This window comes from Teleopsis dalmanni, chromosome 2 (assembly GCF_002237135.1).
Source record: "Teleopsis dalmanni isolate 2A chromosome 2, ASM223713v2, whole genome shotgun sequence".
NCBI classification, from domain to species: domain Eukaryota; kingdom Metazoa; phylum Arthropoda; class Insecta; order Diptera; family Diopsidae; genus Teleopsis; species Teleopsis dalmanni.
The window spans coordinates 29,349,386-29,367,041 of record NC_051847.1 but is presented as its reverse complement, the minus strand read 5'-3'; the positions used below and the strand labels follow the sequence as shown (position 1 = coordinate 29,367,041).

Sequence of the window (17,656 nt, the reverse complement as noted above, 5' to 3'; positions counted from 1 at the left end):
TATTTTCCTATATATTTATTGTACTTCTAAAAATACCTGTTTCCGAGAAGGCTTGGTTTGTTATAAAAAAGGGATTAGGGGTCAAAGCAAACCGCAATGCTCTGTGGTGAGCTTAGCATGTACCGCTTCTCCTCATAAATATAAAAGTTACCCGTTACTTTCTTACAAGATGTGGTTACTATTGTAATAATCTGAAATAAAAAAAATATAATAATCATTAATGAAAAAAAATTATTACAATAATAAATTAACTTCTTTGTAATTAACTAAGCTTGATTAAAAAAAAATTATTAACCTAAACATTTTGATTAAGCAATAATTTTTAAAATAAATAAAGATACTATTAACTAAATAATTTATAAATTAACCTAATTAAAAATAAATTATCCTCTTTGTAATTAACTAAGCTTGATTAAAAAAAAATTATTAACCTAAACATTTTGATTAAGCAATAATTTTTAAAATAAATAAAGATACTATTAACTAAATAATTTATAAATTAGCATAATTAAAAATAAATTAACCTCTTTGTAATTAGCTAAGCTTGATTTAAAAAAAATTTATTAATCTAAATATTTTGATTAAGCAATAATTTTTAAAATAAATAAGGATATTATTATCTAAATAGTGTATAAATTAACCTAATTAAAAATAAATTAACCTCTTTGTAATTAACTAATCTTAATTGAAAAAAACTGTAACCTAAAATTTTAATTAAGCAATAATTTTTAAAATAAATAAAAAACTATTATTTAAAAAATTTATAAATAAGCCTAAATATAAATATATTAACCTCTTTGTGATTAAGTAAGCTTAATTGAAAAAAGAGTTTAACCTTAAATAAATAGAGTTATACATACAACTCCACACAAATCGTTGCCAATGAAAAATATTGTCGATTATCTATAATTAAGTTGAACATTGAAAATGTACTCATTAAAAGAGAAGTTAAAGATATTGTTATGTTGCAATGAAATACAATTTAAAACTGTGAAGGCAACAATAAGTTACCGATTTAATCAATTAATGGCAAACACTGTATATGAATTGTTTCTTTAGGATCGGTTAGTTTATTCTGGATGGTCGTAAGCCACATAGAGATCTCTCATTTTCTAGCAATATAAGAAAGAGACGAATCACTATGTAGTGATTTATATGTAACATGTAGAACGTCGTATAGGTATAGGTACAACGTCGTTGCTTCTTCCAAGAGCCTAGAGCTTTATTTTTAATAGATTATTCGACAAAAAAATTGCGTTTCTGCTTTTGTCATTATTGATAATACCCATCAAGTGTGCATGTGTCGATATTCGGCTATGAGCTGTTAGTTCTAGAATCTCTCCTTTTCAGTACTAGTCTAAATCGAGTGTAAATTTCTTCGCTTGATGTCCAAATGTCTTTTTCATTTGTTACGTAGTTTATTCTGTTTCCTGAGTATCACCTGCCTTTTTATATCTTCGTCAATGTAGTTATGTCGATTTTCATGAGAGATTAAGTTGGTTTATTCAAGAGGTTTTAGAGGCGTATTTAATGGAATACATATTACGAAATTAATTTCTTCACTTCACTCACGCATACATTCAGTTGTCAAATAAACTCTAATATATATATATATATATATATATAAGACTGGAGAAAGAAAAATAGAACAAAGTGCCAGCTATCAGCACTAAAAAATAAAAGAATAATTAAAAAAAAGGTTTTTGGAGCAAACGTTTTGTGTATTCTAGTTTCACTTCAGCGAATTACTTGAACTACTTGAAGACCCCCATCTTCATAGCTGCACTCTACGCTGTTGTAGGAAACAGAATTTTTTTTTTTTACCGGCTACCTAAAAAATGTTTCTCTCTTATTTATTTATGTTAATAAATATGTCTTTCCAAAAAAAAAAATGTGGATTCAACAGTTTGGCATGTTTAATAACATTTCACGCAACTGGTAACATCGGTTTTTAGCATTGATTGAAATTATGTTTGAACTTGTACTATACATGTTCCACTCGTCATTCGCATCCACTTGACAACAAATATCTTGACAGTCTTCATAAATTCCTTTCCCATTTAGCATAGTTTGTGTTTAGTTTATTATTATAGAGCTTATTATTTATTAACTTTTAATGCTAATTTGTTCAAATATTCATTCCATTATTTACGTATGTATTATATTGTATTTGAAGACAAATTTTTACTAAATTATTGTATTTCTGACAGTTTTTTTTAATGCGGATGCTGTGACAGTTTTTTGCTGATTTTATTTTAGTTTTTAAGTTTCTTTTGAAATCTTGTGAAATCATTTCATATGTTCTTGCAATCTAAAAATATATAGCACACATGTTTTTATGGAAATAAAATACTTGATAATGAAAAAACTTAGTTGCCCTATTAGTTTCTGTAACTGAAAGTTGGAAAATTAAGTAAGTTTTTTCATAATTATCATTATGAGGTCAATAGAGTATCACCGCGTTTAGATTAATTGTGAGTCCTTAACGGATTTATAAAAACATTCTCTATTATCATTATGAGTTGAATATAGCATCACCACATTAAGATTAATTGTGCCTCCTTAATGGATTCATAGAAACATTCTCCGTTTCCCAGTCACCATCGTATGTTATATGTATTCATCCAAGTGTTTCTTCCGTTTATGTAGGACTGTAAGTCACCTTTCCAGCAAACCTAAAATCTACTCTATTAAAAACTAAAAATAAAATTCGTTTCCTATAACGAACATTAACAAAAAACGAAGTGATTGTTTGTATTCTTAGTTAAGCTTCTTTCTTAATTGAGTCTAATTAAAATATTGCATATGAACACTTGCTTATACTTATTTAATAATATTTCCCTATATATTATGTTGAAGCTGTTTTGAGCCAGTACACTTAAACATTTTTACTCTTTTATAACTCGAGGTATTTTGAAAACCCCTCTTTACACCTTGACTCGATTATTGTTTATCACTTTATCAGACTAAGCAATAATTGACCTCAGATCGATACCGCGGTGTTGGTAAGTCTGTCAGTTTTCGCAAATAATTTCAGGGCTCTATCCTTTATATATTTTTTGATCCAATCAATTATGTTATTTTTCAGGGAAATCATTTAATGTGATTTGTTTAATACTCACCTTAATAATTTGCTACATTATCGCATCTTATTGCTCTATTTGCTAAAAATATTAAGCGCTCTGTTCTTACCAAGCGTGGACCGCTTTAAATGCGTTTCATATAATCACTTTTGGTGCTCAAACCCTGTTAAGTCTGGTAATGTAGTTAGAACAAATCTAATAAATCTAATACTAATAGTCACAAATATGCGCGTTATGAATGGGTTCTTTAGTTGAAGACTCAGAAATTCTATTTTTTCACTAGGTTCTTGATATTTCAATATTATTATTTTGTGTTTGAAGTAAAAAAGAAAGTCATAGAGACATTCTCATAAAATTTATATAACTTATGACTTATAATTAATCATAGTAAACTGTTTTAAAACAATAAATATTTACACGTTGATTAAAAAAAAAAATATATATATATAAAAATTTTATTCCTTTCGTGTTGTTACACATTTATTGGAGAAAAAAAATACGTACCGCATTTTGCAAAAACAATGTTGCACTACAAATTTTTGTGGTAAGATCATAAATTTTTTATTATTGCAAAAGAATATATATAATATATTATTTAGGTTCCTACTTCTTATAACAACATTTTGTCCTTTGTCTTTGATTGGTCTTCCGGTTGGTGGGAATCCAAAAAGTGGTGATGGCGAATGCTTTAAACCTTATAGTGCTATTATGAAAGACTTGCGTACTAATTGGCAATCACCCATATCGTACTTAAAGAAGCGGGGTTACCTTCCAATAAACACTGACGATGACTTTGGTAAAGCTAAATTTAGACAAAATGAAGAAATCTGTTATGCTAGAGCTGTCATACCGCTTAAAGCATTAAATTTTGATCGAGGCAATCTTCATCCAAGGCATGAGATATATGCAAGCCTTGCTAGCAAACCACTCCTAACGCCACCCATTAGGAGCTCTCCGTTGGTAGGTAAAACTTCTTATAATAGCCATAAAAAAATTAATCGCTATAATAACAGAAAAAATTACCCTAATAATAATAAACAGACTGATAATAACAATGATAATAAAAATGGTAATTCAAATAATAACAATAAAATTATAAACAACAGTAATACCATTAATAATAATGGTAACAATGATAATAATAAAAATAATAATAAAAATAATGATGCTAAAGCTGATAACAGTTTTAATAAGAATAAGAGTAATAATGATAATTTGAAAAATAATGGTAAATATAATAATAAGAACAACTATAATAACAACAATAATAATAACAATAATAATAACAATAATAATAATAATAAGAATAATAACAACAATAATAATAACAACAGTAATAACAACAATAATAATAACAACAATAATAATAATAATAAGAATAATAATTATAAAAATAATAATAACAATAATAATAATAAGAATAATAATTATAAAAATAATAATAATGCGAATAATAAAAATAATAATAATAATGAAAATAATAATAATAATAATAATAATAATAATAATAATAATAATAATAATAATAATAATAATGAAAATAATAATAATAATAATGAAAATAATAATCTTAATCAAAACAATAATGAAAAGGAAAAAAGTAGTGATGATAGAGACTCCGATAGTTTCTTCAAAAACATGAAGGAGAAGTTTTTTGCACTATTCTCTCGTAAGCAGTTCCAAAAAGAACCCAATTATCCTTTTGTAGTGGGTGCTGCATATGATGATGAATTTCAAAAGGAGCTGTTCAAGGAGTATGAAAAATTTGCTTTAAAAGATCTCGATTTGGACTTCGAGAAGGCGTTACAGAAGGAACTGGCAAAAAATGCAGCCAAGGAGAGTGGCAAAAGAGGGGATATGGCAACTATGAAATTTATACCAGGAAAGAGAGAAGAATAACGCAGTTTACAGAGGTTTGGATATCTAAACTTCATTAAAAAAAAGGACAAAATGCTTAACTTATATTTAATATCGCATTTTTCTTCACTATTTGGTATTATATTTTGCTTAGCTTTTTTTGTCGTTAAATTTGAATAAAATTTCGTGAGCATATGTTTCTGTTATATTTATAATAATATATGTATGTTGGACTTATTTGCATGAAAATTGTTCATTTTAATAGTCCGGAGAACACAGTTTCATAGAAAAAAGTATTAAGGTATTTATCGCTATACCACGTGTTGGAACGTAAATCTAAACAATGTGAGTTTAAACATTTTTGCGAACTCATTCATCTGTTCGAATTTAGATATTTGGCGGCGAATGACGCGTGCAACATTTGTATTTGTTTATTTCATCTGAATTTTGTATTGACGTTGTATTCAATTGAAGATTATAAGACATTCAGAATATTCCTACTACATGACCTAAAAGATTCTACAGTCTTCTAGGTGGAAACTGCGGAAATGCTATGCGTAAAATTAAAATGGGTGTGATATTATTTTTAGTTTCTTTCAATATCAACATTGCGTATTCCTAAAATATTTCGGTTCAGCACATATGGTGGATCATTGTGGGGTTCAATAGATTAATTCGACCATTTCTTTCTAATTTAGTGCATGCTATTGAACTTTATAGAAGTTATTGAGTGCCCTGATCAGAGTAAATGTCTAAAGTCAAATTTTAGTATTATTAAAATATTAGGCGATATAAAACTTAACGATTCCTTTAGCAAAAGATAATACTTCCTATGCATGGAATAATAATCTTATTTTATCTAAAAATCATTGCCATTGGTTGGTTAGAGTCTTCGAGTCCGTGAACATATTAGTGAGAAAGAAATTGTCATAGTTTAGTTAAACAATTTTGATAGTTGATAGTTTTTAAACAATTTTTGTAGAAGGTCTCATGGGGTGATTACAAAAAAAACATGTGATTATTTGACGCTCTTCAAACAAAACGTAATTTTAGAAAATTGATACTTTGAAATATTGGTACAGTTGGGTACAACTGATTTTGAATTTCTAAAATTTATATTTAAAATTAAATGTTGAAAAGTGTCTCTAATAATTCTTTTTAAATTGAGAGCAGTTGTATTAATACAACTCAACAATTAATACAACAAAATATATCAATACAGTTGTTATGAATCGTTGTTTTAATCTTGTTGTTGTAACTCACTGGGACCTGCTTGTGAAGTCCTTTTGAGAGGTGTCGAACGGTACTTGGTCGTCACAGGCGACGAGTGGTTTCGGGACATAGACTCGGTCGTTCCTGTTTTAATCTTAACTATGTTCACTATTCTCGCTAAACCAGTTAATGTTCCAGAGAAGATAAGGTTCAAGGACTTTGATCAGTAAATCTTCTTTATCTGCACCAGCTCAGTAAATAAACAATTCAAAACAAAAGGATATATAAAGTTATTAATGATTCCTTCTCTTTCTCATGGTAAGTCTTATATAAGTTTTCGGAAAGACGCAACTGTTGTTGTATCGGCGCAATGGCACATTGGCCGTTAGTTTTTCCACTCATACATAAAAACGGTTTTTAGGCTTGTGTGAGTACCAATCATATTCAGATTGATAATAATAATAATTAAAATAAAGGGTTGCTAAACAATATGGGAACCCTAAATAAAATAAATTAAGGTGGTTGTAGTATATTTAAAAATTTTCTTGAAACTTTAAATATATATTGTGTACTCACTATTTGAAGAAAACCTAAATCATTAAAAATAAAATATAAATTAATGAATACGTTTATTACTTGTACGGCTATAAATAAAAACCGTTTAACATAGGATTGTGTTATAAGTAGTTCTGTGATAGTTTTTGACATGTGATTAGTAATATTAAAAAAAAGAACTAAATTACGTTATCCATTAAAAATAATTATCTAATTAGCAAAAAAATCTTATGTATTCAAATTATAATTTAATCATATTTTTAAAAATAAATCTAATTAATTAAACTATAGCAACTTCGAGTAGTTAAGTTAATTAAATGAGTGTTTATAATATGTTAGATTACCTATTCTACAGAAGTTATTTTTTTGGGTTAAAGTTATTAATAATGAATATTAAATTTTCCACCATTTTTTTAATTTTGATAAAAAATTTATTGTGGACTTTTCATGAGGTCTAATTTATTGGAAGATTCCTAATTTATGAAACCATTTAAACTAACGATGTTAAGATGTGCAATGGGTGTTCTCTAAAAAATGTATACAAGTATAAGTATATCTAAAAATTATTTATTTCCTGATTATGGCGGCCTCTTTCAGTCAGATGTTGTCGTCATTATGAAAACTTGCCTTGATGTGGAGGATTTATACATTAAACAGGAATATATTTAAACTATCATACTTACCTTGTAGCTCTTGAGTGTATCCCAAATTCTAGTTAGTATGATTTTTGACTCCTAGGCAGTTGTGAAACGGAAGTTAAAACAGTTCATCATTTCTCTTCTATGTATTAACGGCCTCAGTTCAGTTGCAGGTAACTGGAAAGTAGAATGTGCTATACAGGCGCTATTTTTTATTTGGAATTTCGAAAGCATTAAGCATATTAGTAGTATCATGTAAGCAGTTGTTTAAAACCTTTGAAATTGCTGTATTGAAGAATTTAATATAAAGTAGGAAAAAGAACATATGAGAATATCTGAACTAAAGTGCCTCATGAAAAGGACATTATTTAAAAAACAATGGTAGGAGATTAGGTATTTACTTTAATAATCCTAACAATATCTGTGAAGTGGATAAAAAAAGACGTTTTTGCATGGATTAAATATGACAGGACCTTGCTGCCTAAATGAGTGGTTTTCAATCACTTGTGCATACAATACAATTTTTTTGGAAAATATCGGTCCTTGTAAAACTGGTCCTTGTCGAACGCAGAATATTTTATAAGTCCTTGTAAATTACATTAAATATTTTACCGGTTCATGTTTTGAGCCGAAAATTACTGGTCTAAAGGATGTTAAACAGCTTCAGAACTTCTTCATAAAATCATCTTAGCACCGAAATACGTTTTCAGAAACATTTATCTAGATGATGCCAGTCAGCTATAGAATCTCTTCATAAACAGCAATTAGGCTTTATTAAAAGTTTCACATTGTTTCGAGTTTTATACTATAACACAAAAGGCGTAATCGGATCCAAGTATGATTATTCAAATATACTTAACAATAAAAACTGTAATAATATTTTCTATTATCAAAAGTGATCTGTCAGCGGTGTAATCATATGATATTTACATGTTATTTACATGAAATTGGTATTGTGGTAAGAGTTCAATATAATATAATAAAAAAACATTACTTACATATTTTTAAAGAATATTTATTTAAATACCGGATAAAGGATTTTCAAAAACTGCTAAGCTTTCTTAAATTTTAATTTTTAAATTCTATATTGCATGTAACTTTAAATGATGCTTAAAATTGCTAATTCTTGATAAATTTGCTAATAAATATTAAAATAATATTAAACATTATTAAATTTATTTAATTGTTATTAGAATTTGTTGAAATGCCTTTGCGTTGCATAAGAGGGGACTTTTTTGGTGATTTTGGTATATTAACAATACCAGTTTCGTTTTCTGGTGAAGACGAAGAACCAGCTCCAGAATTACGCCTCGATGATGAAGGCCCTACATTAGTGTCCAAATGTCTAAAACTAAAATATGAAAATGTATTAATTTGAAAACGATAACGGATATTATTATATATGCATACCGTAATGAGACGTTAGTTTTTGGAGCGCCTTCATCATTATTGCTGTTGAAAAGAAACGCCAATGGCCATGATATCCAAGAATTTTGCTCAATTGATGTTTGGGTTCTTATAATGGGATTTCTACCATGTGCTAATACAGCCGGTACTACATCTAATGACTTCTTTGGTGTACCAGCTTTGTTTATAGCAGGATTGTATATTTTTGGATCACTGACCATACGTACGAAAAAAGAGCGTTTCTGTGCAAGAGTATCCATTTTCTTCTTGTTCAAAATTTCAGTCAATTCGTCATGCTGTTCTTTCTCTAATAATTCATTAGCAAAGTCCACAATAACATCCCAAGCGTAATCAATGTCTTCATTGATAGCATTCTGAGCGACGGCACAAAATCTAATAATGTATTTATCATTCACGTTAGCTGGTACCATGTGTATCTTGCCTGACTCATTTATGGCACTTAGTAATTTCTCATTCAATTTATCGCTACCTTTCAAACGAAAACAGACCAGGCCAAGCTAAACAAAAACAAAAAAAAAAACCGAATTATTTAAATTCTAAATTCTTATTTTAGCGGAAAAGTATTTTATTTAATTTATTTAACATCCCAACGGCTTTTAAAAAGATTTTGTTGAGTCACGTTTGTACGTAGTTTCTTAGAAAATAGGATTCACGTATTCGCTTATGGCAAGTGAAGAGAAGAACCGCTTAGTTATACCTGTTTCGTAATATAATTTAACAATACATTTAATAATATAATAATGTCATTGAAGTTAACAATATTTAAGTTTTTGAGTAATTACGCATTTGAGTCAATAAATCTCGTAAGATCATTTAAAATTGAGTCTCAGTCGGTCTACATTAAATCTTTTCTTAAAAGAATGTTTTGACAGCTAAATCAATGGGTTTAAAAATAAATAAAGCCAATTGAAACGTCAATAAGCATGTTTAAATAATGCCCAAGGTAATTCTTTATCAATTAATTTATTTACGTATATATAGGTACCTATGTATATATATGTGTATATAATTTTATACATATAAAATTAGTTATAAATAAGCATTGTTTAGCTAAAATACTCGTAATTATTCTACTTGCGTTATTTTTTATTTACTAATTTGCCAATTAATAAATTGACATCTGTTATTATTACGTTAAGGCTAGTTGAGTCAGTGCACTTAAGTACTTTTACTCTTTGTTAACTGCGAGGTTTCTTCATAACCCCTCTCTACGCCTTGATTGAATTGTTGTTTATCACTTCACTAGACTAAGCATTAATTGACCTCAGATCTACATACCTTCTCGATGAGCGTGTAACCATTCTGAGATTCGTTAACGCGGTGTTGGTAAGTCTGTCAGTTTTTGTAAATAATTTCAAGGCTCTATCCTTTATGTATTTGTCGATCGGATCAATCAAGAATGAGGTCCCTGAGGTTGTCATTCGTTCTAATGTACCATGGTATCTTGAAAAGTCTTCTTAGAGCCTGGCTTTCTGATAGAATATACCATATTGTGTAAAATTAAAGTAAGAAATACTTTAAAGATATAATACTTTAAGATGTAGTCTTAATGCGTTAACATGTTCTATTAAAGCACGAAGATATTACCAACATACATAATTATTACAAAAATTCTATTAATATTTTAACTATCGCATTAAAGAATATCACTAGTCAGCAGGAACTGGCTCAATTAACTAGTACGTTAATTTACTAGTCGTCGTTAGCTCCTTACCATCTTGAAAATATATGTTCATATGAGCAAATGAATGTTACAGCTATTCTTTGTGACTGATTTTAATCTGAGTCAAAAGAAGAATACAAGTACTTGGTTGGGATCTTTGGCACCACTGTATATAATAGATGGAACAAATCTATTGAAATCTTAAATGCAATGCATATCGAAATTTAAGAAAATACTGCATCAAGTTAAATACAGTAACATGAATAAGCAGATGTCAATTTATTTTTATTTTGCAGAAAAAATATAAAAAATATAAGAGTCAACAATTGATTTTTCTATTTATGCATTAGAAGTATATTTAGAATGATGTATATTCCTATCTTAGAATTCATATTGTAAATGCTTTCCAAAACGAATTGCCCATAAACAAATATTCAACTATATATGAAGCCGAATTATTTGCCATCGAACCTGAAAAGAGAGAAAACTAGAGCAACAATCTAGTTAATATCTACTAGTGACTTTATATTCTATCAAAGTTTATTCAGAAATATTGGACAACGCTTCTCAATAAATTTGGACAAACCAACTGTATTATTTTGTGATAGAGCCTGGTTCGTAAAAGACTGGAAATAATTACAGACCTAGTTATCTTCTCAAATAAGAAGAAGAACTTAAATTAATTGGATCTGAACCATACTATACTCTAGTTAGTGGACACATAATGTATCAAATCAGACACTGGAAATACTCTCAATTTTATAACTACTGGATATAAAATTTTGGAATGACTGGGAATAAGGTAGAGAGTGATGACATATAATGCAGCTTTAAATATACTTGAACGCTAAGTAGAGAGAATATCAGATTATCTCATCGGTTTTCTGACAAAGTACTTTAGGTTGGGGTACTATATCAACAAAATGGGCGTACCAGAAACCAGTACTTTTGTAAAATAAATACTGAAAGTCTGAGCACATTCTCTGTGAATGCTCTTACTCGTATGTGGGGCAGACTAATTGCTATTTTGAATATTTGAAACAATAAAAACTGGTTAATGCTCAAGTGCATTAATGGTCTAATAATTGGTTAAAACTGTTAAGGTTAGTACAATAGACCGTAATAGAACAATATACTCTATTTTTTTAGTAAAAATGTATGCAAACGTAATAATTTAAAACAAAAATTTTTTTTTCAAAGGAATAAGTTCGTTTTTAATTATCTAAACTTTTTTTCTGAGAATAAAATTTAACATTTTTCGGAATAACTTAACTTTTACGTTTCTCTGAATTGAGAAAAGAATACCCGAAATTGATTTACATTATTGCTTTTGAATGGTTTCAAAGTAGTTTAGAGTTGGTAGCATTCGACCTTGAGAGAGGTACTAAAACTCGTGCTTTAGTTCTATATAATATAGCTAAAACTAATTTGTTTTTTTTTTTTAATAATTTCTCAGTGTGAAATAATTCCTAAAGATATAACTGAAGATTCATATATTTTGCAATATTTTGCATAGTAATCAGTGAGTCTGTGTCAACAATGACTTTTAAGTGTCCCAGTAGTACAATAAATCTAAAAAATGTTTAATAAAAAATTATTATTATTTATTTGTGTATGTATAAACATATAAAATATCTGTGTATATGCAGTATTTACAAAATTTAAGTTCACTAGTGTATGAATACCAGTACTTTAAGTAGCTGTGAACATATCACTCAAGTCAAGTGGACATATGTTAACAAAAAATAAAAATACTTATTTTTTGCATAAATAAAAATATATTTTTTAATACTGCAAAATGAAAAAGTCAAATCATAATTTGACAAAATAAAAAAAATTAACAAATAAATAAAAATAAGAAAACAAATCAATCAACCATTTCAAGTAAACACTTAAATCTCACCATACGAAAGACTCGGAAGGCTCAACTTCATATGAGTTTAATTTGCTGTGTATTTTTTAATATTGACTTGTTAAACTAAGGAAAGGTTCATGGATCTGATCGTACAACTAATTTAAATAATAGTAAATGCGTATGCATTGCCTACAATTTCTAACTTTATAGATAATTAAAGTTTATGACAATCACTTTAAAATGAAAGGAATATTACTGAGAGAACACCAAAATGTTCGTACAGAGAATTTTGGTTCGTCTTGGATTTTAAAAATTTTACCATTGAAATGTTGATATGTGTAATGTGAATTTCATATAAAAGAATTTATTGAATGTAGATTAGGACGAGAATAAATAACCTCTTTCAATAATATAGCAATTTTTTGCCTAAAAGATGAATTATTATAAACTAAAATTCCATCATGTGTTTCTGGTGATCAAATATATTTAGAATCTTAAGCAGTAATATAAAATAAAATTATTTTAACAACCCAGATGTAAGACATTCATATCAGCAACAAAACAACTTCAAATTTTTCAAAATGTCACACTTCGCAGAATAATGAGACCCTGAAGAGTTTTAACAAATTGCAATAAAACAAGAGATAGAATAGTTAAACTCTTTCATGAGAAAACATATCAATCAGTAAACACTTAAATTTCAACATTTGAAAGATTCGTACTACAGAACTTTGTTCATGTTAAGTCATTTTCGAGTTAGTCCATCTGGGTACTTTTACTCTTTAATAGCTCGGGGGTTTCTGCAGAGTTCCACCCTTCTGACTGACTGATTTTTATATACCTCAAAAAATTCGTGATTATTCGTTGGTTGATCTAAGATCTGTTAGAGATTATTCTGAGATTAGATGGTGCTAAGTAGGGCAGCCTGTCGGTTTTCACGATTAGCTTCAGGGCTTTGTATGAGATACGACTAAATTGTTTAAGAAAACAATCTCAAGGTGACACTGAAGCAACAGAACACTTATAAGAGAAATATTAATATAATACGTCAATATATAAAAAGAAGTAAGATTTCTATATGTAGATGTAGACACACTAACGTTAACATACCGTCATATGCAGTTCAAGTATAGCAATTTTTTTTTTAACTTTTGAAGTTAATCCTACTGCTTCAGATATACTTTTTTAAATGTATATCACTGCTTAGTAGGTTATAGGTAGGTCGAGATGATTAGCAAAATGTGAAATATGTCCATCAATCTGACCTTACAGTAAGATTCAATACTCGGAACTCATTTACAGAGACTATGTTAATGCTTCTGGCTTAACTACAATTTTTTGAGTCTACTGGTATATCGGAACTTTTACAGAAAAACTACACATTCCTTTTAACAATGATTATAGCAGTTGTGGAAATTTATATAAAAAAGAAACGAATATGTGATTGCCCACTTATGGTTTCCAGCAGGAGCAGTCTTTAAGGATTGATTATCTGTAAGCAGAAAAACCTGTTCAACTACATAAGCTTTATACGAGGGTTGTAGTGTTGTTCGTCAAGGTTTCTTGCGATAAATTTAGTTTCAGAACGACGACTTCTCGCGAATTATAGAAAGCGGCGAAGGGTATCTGCTAACCAAATAATTTCAAATCAACTCTATTGATTTTAGATGTTTGCAGTCTATTAAGCTATCTTTCAATATTTTCTCTTATTAGGATATTTGCATTCCTTTTTTTTCAATTCAAGTGTATTAACCTCTTAAAAAATTTTGGAAAAACATGCATCCCACGATTAATCAATTAATTTTTATAATTTGTTGCTCGCATTTTGCCGAATTCGTTTTTATTTTGAATTGTAAGAATAATTTGAATGTAAACAATATTTTGAAAAGTTTTTACCTTGACTTCATTACAAATCTCAAATCGTTTATCTTTAAGCACATGCTGCTCAAAACGTTTGGCCAGTTCGATATGATGTCTTATGTAGCTTTGTAATCCGGAAATACCATATGAACGTAAGACAAACCTTAAAAGATATTAAGTTTTTTATAATGAGTTTTTTTATAATTTATAAAATAAAACTTAAGTGTTATTTTTAAATTTAAGATGCTTTTTGTTCACACTTCATAAATAACTATTAGTATTTTTTTGCTAATTATAATTATCGTTACTTGTATCTCAATCATTACTGTGGCTTATATTGTCTCTATTGTGCTCCAAGTGTCAAAACACAAACATACGCTTACATACGTTACTATATAACTATATAACGTACCATAACTTTAATGAACGAAAACGCCGACTGAGTGGAACTCCCCAGTGACGGTAGTCAATAGCTGTTTCCGAATAGCCATGTTTCAGATACAATGGATCCACAACCAAAGCTGATGTCAAGCGGATTCTGTCGCGCACCCACAAAGTCGAGCAATCGAAATTTGTTAACAGCCATTTGTTGGAGTTTGTATTGAATGAATCAGCATATTCGATGCCCTGTTACGAGTTCACAGCAAAGTTGAACAGAAAGAAAGTTAAAACTTTTTATTATTTTTTTTGCATTTGTTTTTACGTAATTATTTTTAATTTTTTTTTGTTTTTTATACGGTAATTTAATTGTGCTTCACAATTTAAAGGTATATGACCTAGACTTACCTTAAGTAACGGCTTCAGCTCCGGGCAAATAAAAGCATTACCTGCATAAGCTCCATCTACATGCAACCAAACACAGGGAAATTTTTGTATTTCCTTTCCAATCTCTGGCAAGTTATCAAAAGCGCATGAACCTGTTGTACCCAATGTTGTAGAAACATAAAAAGGTACTAAACCCTGGAGTTCATCTTCTTCCATAGCCTTTCAATAATCAAAGCAATAATTCTAAAAACTTTTTCTATAAATTCAATTGTTTTACTTCTGCTAAAACGTGTCCTCTGAGGCTAGCATTTTCATCGGGTTCCAAAATTCGCAGTTTAACAAAACATATCATAGCAGCCTTTTCAACACAACTATGTGCTTCCTTAGAACAGTATGCCATTAATTTAGATAGCAGATGACCCTCTTCTACAAATGGATGCTGCGATTTCAAACGTTTTAGTGCTTGAGCACGTGCCGCTAACATTGTTACTAATATACATTCAGAAGCTGAGGTCTTTGAAAATAAATATGAGAGTTAAACAATCAATACAGATTGTAGTTAGGTTGTGGAATAGTACCTGTATCACTCCACCACCTGTGCTACCTTCTTTCAAAGCTAAAAAATGATCAGGCAAACCGATTGCTTTGCCTTAGATATAACAGACATATTTTTAACATATTCAATATTTATGTATTAAGTAAATATTTTGCTTACCTAACCAATCAAGTACAATTGTTTCGAGCTCTGTACAAGCAGGACTTGCAGCCCATGAAAATCCAATACAACCAATACCATCACTAAGCATATCACCTAAAATAGATGGAAATGAATTTCCCGAGGGAAAATATGCATGAAATCGTGGATGTTGCCAATGTGTAACACCAGGCATTATTTTATCCTCAACATCAGCCATGATTTTTTCCCAACATTCTGGATTTTTTGGAGCCTCCGCTTTAAGTAATAATTTTAAAACAAATTTTTTTTTAATATTACGATGGTTACATTAATATTATGAGTTTAAAACATAAATTGTATATATTTTTGAAAGACATCATATACAATGTGAGATTAAAAACAAACTATAATTTTTAACTTTTAAAAACAGTATTTATTTATTGATCAATTACTATATTTTCTCCAGTATAGACTCCTTTTCGATTTTATGTACTTAAGCCACCGCAGTTTCTAGTTTAGGTTTCGTCTTGAGTTTGTTCTAAAAGTGTGTTCGCTCATATATAGTTGAAATATGTTGTCTTTTGGGAATAGATTGGTTGGGGTATTACAGTGATTATGATAAATCAGCATAAGCGGTTGACTAAGAAAACATTTTTCGAAACAAATTCATATCCAAAACAATTTAAAAAATCGCTTCCTACATAAGATTTTTGCAGCAAACTCTCTAATGGCAATTCTTATAGTTCAAATATACCTATATTGGTTAAAATGTTTTCTATATTTTTCTATTAGGTGGACCCAAACTTGCTTTATGTTAAGTTTTTTGTTAACCCTTCTGATGCATTTGTATTACTTCCTAAATCGTGGTTGGAATATTCTTACTTTTTAATCACACCAGATACATTTATTAGGGTTAATAATAATATATATTACATATAACTTTTGAGAAACTGTTTACTAATATGCTTTAGATTTAAATGGTATCGGGAAATAACTAAAAATCAATATATGATTATGATTAATTTTGATTCACATAAAGAAATTACATATATTAAAAATTAGTTATGTTGAAAATTTCCAAGTCGTGTTTTAAAAAAATTTATTTATCTTAGCGAAATACATTAGTATATATCGTATGTGATAAAGAAAATAAAGACTTGGCTTTAAGAAGCTATCGTACTCGAAACTGTAGTTTCTTAAGGATGACGTGGTTTATTTTCATAGTACCATATTTTTAATACTTCTTTTAGATAAAAAGATCTAATCTAATCGATGTATATTATTACACCGATGTAAATGTAAAACAATATTTAATTTTTTGAACTTTTTAAAAAGAATTCTTAATTGATTATTTTATGTATAATTTTACTTTTACTATATTACTTCGCATATTATAATTAAAAATGATCACATTTAATTTATGTATTTCCTTTGTTTGTTAAGTGAAAGTATTTCCTTCTTAATGATTCAATAATTTCAAACTAAAGTTTATAGTTATCAATTTAAAATAAAAATCCAAATTTAAATTTCCTATTACTTACTTGGTAATAAATGTCTTAAATATCCTGGTTCAACACTTGGAGTAACCCGTCTATCCTCTAAGGTATCTAAGTATTTGCAGATGTATTCAACCATTTCGGTTCCGCGTTTTCGAAATTCCTCGCTATTCATTTCGATGATATATAATTAAGATGTTCCGTTTAAGATACTATTGCGTCTATTTTTAATTAATTATATAAATAAAAGTGATTAATTATTGTTTGGTTTAAAATTTTTATTTATTTATTTTTGCATTTAGTTTTTATGTTTGTTTATTTTTTTTTTTTTTGTTGGTTAGTTTTTTCCACAAAAATGTAAAACTTTTTAAATAAATTTTACGAACTTTAGAACTCGCAGCTGTTTAAAACCCTTAAAATTAGTTGATCTATGAATAACCCCAGAACAAAACTCTAATGGTTTTTTTATTTTTTATATGAAATAATTATTATATTTGTCATAAAACCATTTAACCAGTTTTAGTATTATATTATATATAGTTTTTATTTAATAAAATTTTAAAATAAT

The 17,656-nt window shown here is 28.3% G+C and overlaps 2 protein-coding genes across 2 annotated transcripts in view; one reads left to right on the top strand and one right to left on the bottom strand.

Annotated features, from left to right (window-relative positions):
* The window catches only part of LOC119684978 (ribonuclease P protein subunit p25-like protein), a 47,970-nt gene that overhangs the window by 20,844 nt on the left and 9,470 nt on the right, over nt 1-17,656 (top strand). The gene's annotated exons all lie outside the window — the stretch shown is intronic.
* On the bottom strand, nt 8,444-17,300 carry LOC119684975 (aromatic-L-amino-acid decarboxylase). Its single transcript, XM_038099136.1, has 9 exons — nt 17,134-17,300; nt 15,632-15,868; nt 15,495-15,565; nt 15,194-15,430; nt 14,938-15,135; nt 14,564-14,778; nt 14,188-14,314; nt 8,756-9,270; nt 8,444-8,696 (listed from the first exon to the last, which is right to left on the bottom strand). The coding sequence occupies exons 1-9, from the start codon at nt 17,261-17,263 to the stop codon at nt 8,525-8,527; spliced, it is 1,902 nt and encodes a 633-aa protein (XP_037955064.1). The 5' UTR covers nt 17,264-17,300; the 3' UTR covers nt 8,444-8,524.

Bases quoted from the DNA above. Each gene is read 5' to 3' on its own strand.
- LOC119684975 (XM_038099136.1), bottom strand. From the start codon at position 17,263: ATGAATAGCGAGGAATTTCGAAAACGCGGAACCGAAATGGTTGAATAC. The intron at 15,869-17,133 runs GTAAGTAATAGG...TATTACTTAAAG, and splicing joins TTTAAGACATTTATTACCAA to CGGAGGCTCCAAAAAATCCA. The intron at 15,431-15,494 runs GTACTATTCCAC...TTATTTTCAAAG, and splicing joins CAGGTGGTGGAGTGATACAG to ACCTCAGCTTCTGAATGTAT.